Source organism: Frankliniella occidentalis, unplaced genomic scaffold (genome assembly GCF_000697945.3).
Source record: "Frankliniella occidentalis isolate FOCC.00 unplaced genomic scaffold, Focc_3.1 Scaffold50, whole genome shotgun sequence".
Taxonomy (NCBI): domain Eukaryota; kingdom Metazoa; phylum Arthropoda; class Insecta; order Thysanoptera; family Thripidae; genus Frankliniella; species Frankliniella occidentalis.
The window spans coordinates 1,797,186-1,803,002 of NW_026267180.1; the positions used below are offsets into that span (position 1 = coordinate 1,797,186).

The following is a 5,817-nucleotide window of genomic DNA, read 5'->3' on the forward strand; positions in this document are numbered from 1 at the left end:
CAAAGACTCTTGTAATTCGTATCCTTTCAATCACCAGAATTTACTGTCTTTTCTTCTATTATTCTAGTATTTAAATAACTCCTTGAATTGTCTCACTAATATGCTCTCTACACCACTCCCAATGATTTCCTTAACAGAATCTTAGATTTAAAGCGTTTTTCTCCAATGGAACGTTTCCGGGGAAAACTCAGTTGCACAGTTGAGTTTCCTTTGACTGGCCTTGACCTCAGTGCTTACGCTGCAAACCCGGCAAACCGTGGGCGAGGATGCACTTACAATCTATATGGTGTTGCCAACCACTCCGGAACAACCTACTCTGGTCATTACACTGCCTATTGCAGACATCCATATACACATGAATGGCATGAATACAATGACTCAAGGTAGGTTTTAATTTGTACTCAGTTTTGATTTAGCTTATATCAATATGTTGTAACAACTCTTTCCTCTGTCTACAGAGTTTCCAGTATTGCATCACGCAGTATTGTGTCCAGTGAAGCATATGTTTTATTTTATGAACTGTCTGGGCACACTTCACATCTGTAACTTTTCCTAATGCATTGAGAGGTCTGTTATCAATGGAGTGAATTTGGAAAAAATAAGTCAAGTTTCAAGTTTGTGATACATGATGAGAAAATTTATGTGATGGAAGAGGAACTGTGTTTCACTATTTATTTACCTTATGTTTAATTATTTATTGTAAATGAAAGAATGCTAGCAAGATGAAATTTTAAAAATTGGAGTTTGTAAGCAGCAGAAATGAATTCAGATTCCAAATTGTTCAGTCCTCGTTCACATGATTGGAGAAGGCAACCAGATTCTATCTGTAAATATGCTTAAAGGCTAACATTCAAGTCTAGGAGCTTGCTAGAGAACTTCAAAAAGAGAACAGTTCCCGAGCAAAAAGTGAGCAAGATATTTGACGCAATTCTCTCCTCTCGTGAGGAAATGCAAAGACATTAATAAAAAATATAGGCCTTAGCACATTAGAGAATGACTATATTTTTCACTTGAACACGATGATCTTTGTTAACTATAGATTTCTTGAAATCTTTGTTATAAGCAGTTGAGTGTATGGAGCTGGTCACAATAAGTGTGTCAAGCTGAAATTGGAGAGTACACATTCCATGAACTTGACATGCACTGCTTCCCAGTTCACTAATTTTAGAATTTTTGTTCTATGCATAGCAATGTTAAAATTGTTTTGCCTGTATGAATGGCACTCTTCAAAAGGAATTAGTATTTATTTATTTTTTGGGGTGATACTCATTTTTCAGAATATAAGAATTTTGAAGTGTCAGGATGTGACAGAATGTGAGCAATGCTCAAATAGTATGTGTAAGGGATAGTGAATGCACTATCTGTTTGTTGTTGTTATTGTTGTTGTTATTGTTGTTTGATTGTGTTGCGGTGATGTTAAGCCAGGCTAAATACCAGTTGCAGTCATTTTATTTTTATTTTATAAGATCAGACTCAAAAGGAAGGGCAGTATCAATATTTTAATGTTTTATCAACAAATTTTTATCACACCAATAACTGCAGCCTGGCCTGACGTGAAAAGCTCTGAATAGTGGACTCTAGTCTTGATATTTATTCAAGTTTGAATTCTATTAAAAGTGTGGTTGATTGTTTTTCTTTGAATGTATATTACTCTATGCCTTGAGTGAGATTAAAATATTTCTTAGGGAAAAGGGTTTCCTGTTTGTTGACAATCCATTTTGGGATGCACACTGTCCTAAAACTATAAGGAAAAGAGATGCAAATTTCAAGTTTATCAGACTGTAGATGACACTACAGTGCCATAAACATTAATAACTTTGGCCTTTCAGTGATAGCTTGATTAATATTACTCTAATGTTCTACAAATCTGTTAATCTTAGTACCAAAAGTCAATGGTTCTGTGAAAGTACAAAGCTCCTCTGATGCTTAACTATGGTGATAAACATAGTATGGGTAGTGAACACGGAAGTCACTTAGAAAAGTGCCATTGTCCATATGGAATTTCTAGGGGTTCTAGTGATCACAAATGGTTTCGGAGTATCCTGGTATTTGTATCTGTTTAAATGTTACTCAAATTTCTGAAGATTTTTTTCTTTATGAGCAATTTGCTATTTGTATGACAGCTCCCAATTCCTATGCACACCAATATCTCCTGATTGATGTTTGCCAACATATGCTCTGAAGCATCTGAAACATTGTAATTAGGAGGTGTGTGTTACTGCTAGGTGATTTAAATTCTTCATTTATAATATTAAAATGATATTTTACCAAAAGCTTGATTGTTACACCCTCAGTCAGGTCTGAATATTTTTTTAAAATGGGAAAATGAAATTATATAAGATTGTACATAGATTTTTACGTTTATGTTCAATAGATTTATATGTACAGTATTTTTGTTCATGTTCTTGTGATGAATTGGCATGAGATTATTTTGGAACATAAAGTTAGTCTTTGTATAAATTACTGAAGAGCTTAGGAACTAATTCTAGTTGTTAAAATTGTTCCTGCCATGTGTGATTTTGATGTGGAAAACAAGTTTAATACCCCTTTTGTTATGTTCTATAGTACTGTCTCACCAGCTGGCCAAACGTATAAAATGATGGCTAATTATTAATATGATGTATCTGGTTTTACATGAGTGACTCTGCAGACTGTGAGTGCAAGTGATTGAGTGAATGTATGAGCAAACCCTGGAAAAAAAATTAAGGGGCAGGGTGGCAATTAAGGGGCAAGTAAGTGGCAGCTCTGCCCCTTAGCTGCCACTTAGTTAAGTGGCAGTTAAGTGGATTGTTTCCCTTTAAAGTACATTGAAGTGGTAAGCATGTGGCTAAGAAGTGGCATTCAGGATCTGAAGTGGCAAAGCTGTTGAAATTGTTCACAATGTTGAGACTGCGGTTGTGTAAGTTCCACAAGTCCCCAGCAGGGGCTCGTAAACCCTACTTTACAAAAATTGACAAGTGAGTACACTCATCGCCTCCGAAGCAGGCAATTGTCTTGGAATAGCGTCCAGACTATGGCTCTGTTAGCATGGTGATTCATCAGTGAGAGCTAACTTTCTACTCATAGTGTCACTTTAATGCCACTTAAAATACAGCTTTAAATGTGCACTTCTTCACCCCTTGGTGGGCACTTCGGTACCACTCTAGTGCCGCTTAATATTCACCACTTCATTACTCCTTGGGAACCACTCTAAAGTATCCTCAGTGCCACTTCAAAAATAGAACCTTCATTGCCATTTGTATGACACTTAAATGCCACCTGGGCTCTTAGACACTTTGATGCCACTTACTTTCCCCTTAATTGCCACTTTGCCTCTTAATTTTTTTTCCAGGGAATTCTCTCCTTTTTGAAGAAGTTAACCATCTCTCCTAGTCATAAATAATGAACTTCTGCTGACATACGGCTGTCATTTTTAATTTTATGTTTGTAATGTTTGCATGTTTGTGCGGTTCATAAGAGAGAATGATCCGCCCACCATTGAATGAGATGTATTTTTCAGCATTTGCTGTAAAATATTTGACGTAAGTTAATAAATTAAAGAAAGTTTTCAATTTTTTCCCTTTAATTAAACCTATCTCCACACTCAATGATAAAAATGATTAGTTTGAACAGTATGCATAGTTATTTTTGGATAGCAGGGCACACAAATCTTACACGATATAAGAGTGCAAATATTGAGTACATTTTAAAGACAACACAGAGGCAAGGAGCGATTAAATTTATCATTTTAAATAGATTTCAGCATCCACGAGATGTTAATTTTAGGTGCCTCTAGGAAAGTATTATAGTTGTAAGCAACCCATAAAGGTTCAAGTCAAGTACCATATTTGTGTTTCCAGTGTGGGTGATGGATGCTACACGACTGCACTGATAAAACCACTACAGTTCTGTATAACAGGGCCTTAAATGGCGAAGCCACATGACTTTTTAAGTCGTTCCTAGTAAAATTAATTAAATAGGACTTGCTCGACCATTATAGTCCCAGCCTAGAGCTAGTTATTGCTCTCCCCCTTTGCCGTGCCGCATCCCCTACCCCTCTCCTCCCCCCCATCCCCACCGCGCATTTCCCGCGCGGTTATGGAAACGTAAACAAACAGTGAAAATAAGTGTCACTATCGGCGTTTCTGCCAAATGCCGATAATACTTACTCATATAATTGATGATCATAGGATTTTAACCAGAATTTTAGAGTGGACATCGCCGCTTTTCGATATTAATCGCAAGGTAAAGTGCTTGACTGTTTCCGGTCCGGAATATTGAATTGTTCCCATTCCGGTTATTGTTGTAGGAGGTTAGTGTTCTCCTGTGGCTCAATGTTAACACGCACAATTAAGTTGTAAGTTATTTTTTGAGGCCGAGTAAATGATGCCCGTGATGTAAATAACTTGACTCACTGTCAGCTTTGTTGAAAAGGTGTTGAATGGGTAGACTCCTCCAATCCATGCAGTATGTTAAATACTGTTGAAGGTTACTTACGCAAATGGGTGAACTGTCAGTGTTTAGTCACATATCATTTTATCACATATATTTTACTCTTCTCGTGGAACAGAAAACTTTATTACTTTCTGGTACGGGTGCAAACCGAGTGGTACTATTTGCGTAATCCTCCAAACAATCAATCAATGTGCGTTGCAGATAATTTGCAGCTGCCCCTTCGTACTTAATGCTTAGTCCAGTGCCAAAATTAGTTATTTGAAAGACCATGGTCATTTAGATACGTATGGGGGGAGGCATTTAAAAGTGTATTGTGTGAGTAAATTATATGTAATTAATATTTGATGAGCGTTAAAAGTACCGTTTAATATGATTACAGGAACTCGGCCCAGAAATGTTCTTGACAAGAGCATAGAAGTCCATGGAGTCATTTTTACCTGAAAGTACTGGTGAGTTGACATGAAAGTAACAAAAGCTGGTCCAATTTGTCTCTGTTCAGACGCCATGAGAAGCTCCCTTTGGTGTGCATCAAAGTTCAGTTTTTAATGGTTTTTGTAGCGCCTTGGTTCTTCCCTGAATTGGTTTGAATTGGTGGGCAGACTCCCCTTCCACTTGCTATGTGTAAATATCATGGAGCCGACCCACTACAGCAGAGCACTTTTCCTGTTACTCTAGCTTGTGCGCCTTACGTAGACAACCCGCCCATAGTTCAAAATACCACCACTTAAAACTCAAGTTTCTGAGGATAGGGGTGGTTTCTGACGGAACCAAAAGCAGTTTTGTGGTCCCCTCGTTCCCTTCTGTCGATTCGACTACTTTTCCGTCGAAATCTGGACCGATCAATTTTCGCTAAAAACACAAAGGCTATAGCCTTTGTAAATTTGGCCAAAAATGAAAAAAATTAAAATCGCTCGAAATGGTTGGGATTGGTCCGACAGCATCCTCTTTCAATCTCCCCGTCGAAATTTCACGCCGCCGGGCCATTTTAAGTGAGTTACGCCCGTTTTTCTTGGGCGCCCCTGCAAGGTAGGCAGCCCGCCGTACGCTGCCCGCCAGATTCAAAAGACCACCCCTTAAAACTCAAGTTTCTGAGGACAGGGGTAGTTTCTGACGGAACCAAAAGTAGTTTTGTGGTCCCCTGGTTCACCCCTGTCGATTCGACTACTTTTCCGTCGAAATCCGGACCCACCCATTTTCGCTAAAAACACAAAGGATGTAAATTTGTAAATTTGGCCAAAAATGAAAAAAATAAAAATCGCTGGAAATGATTGGAATTGGTCTAGGAGGGTCGCCTTTGACCTCCTCTGTCGAAATTGCGTGCTCCTGCCTCTTTTGCATCCTGTTTCTTTGACTATAAAATTGCGTCTTTGGTTTGTTGCAGGA

General features: G+C 38.1%; 1 protein-coding gene and 1 long non-coding RNA gene across 2 annotated transcripts in view; both read left to right on the plus strand.

Moving 5' to 3' along the window:
• LOC113206402 (ubiquitin carboxyl-terminal hydrolase 2) overlaps positions 1-3,551 on the plus strand; it is a gene marked incomplete at its 5' end in the record, with an annotated part of 14,959 nt that extends 11,408 nt beyond the window's left edge. Inside the window, 2 exons of the mRNA XM_052267325.1 lie at positions 146-383; positions 459-3,551. Of these exons, the coding sequence (XP_052123285.1) occupies positions 146-383; positions 459-546 (326 nt within the window). The remainder of the gene's footprint in view (positions 1-145; positions 384-458) is intronic.
• Positions 3,552-4,248: 697 nt separating this feature from the next.
• Positions 4,249-5,645, plus strand: LOC127749370 (uncharacterized). The gene is made up of 2 exons (XR_008011120.1): positions 4,249-4,336; positions 4,814-5,645. It is a non-coding gene; the product is annotated as an uncharacterized LOC127749370 (long non-coding RNA).
• Positions 5,646-5,817: the final 172 nt, after the last annotated feature.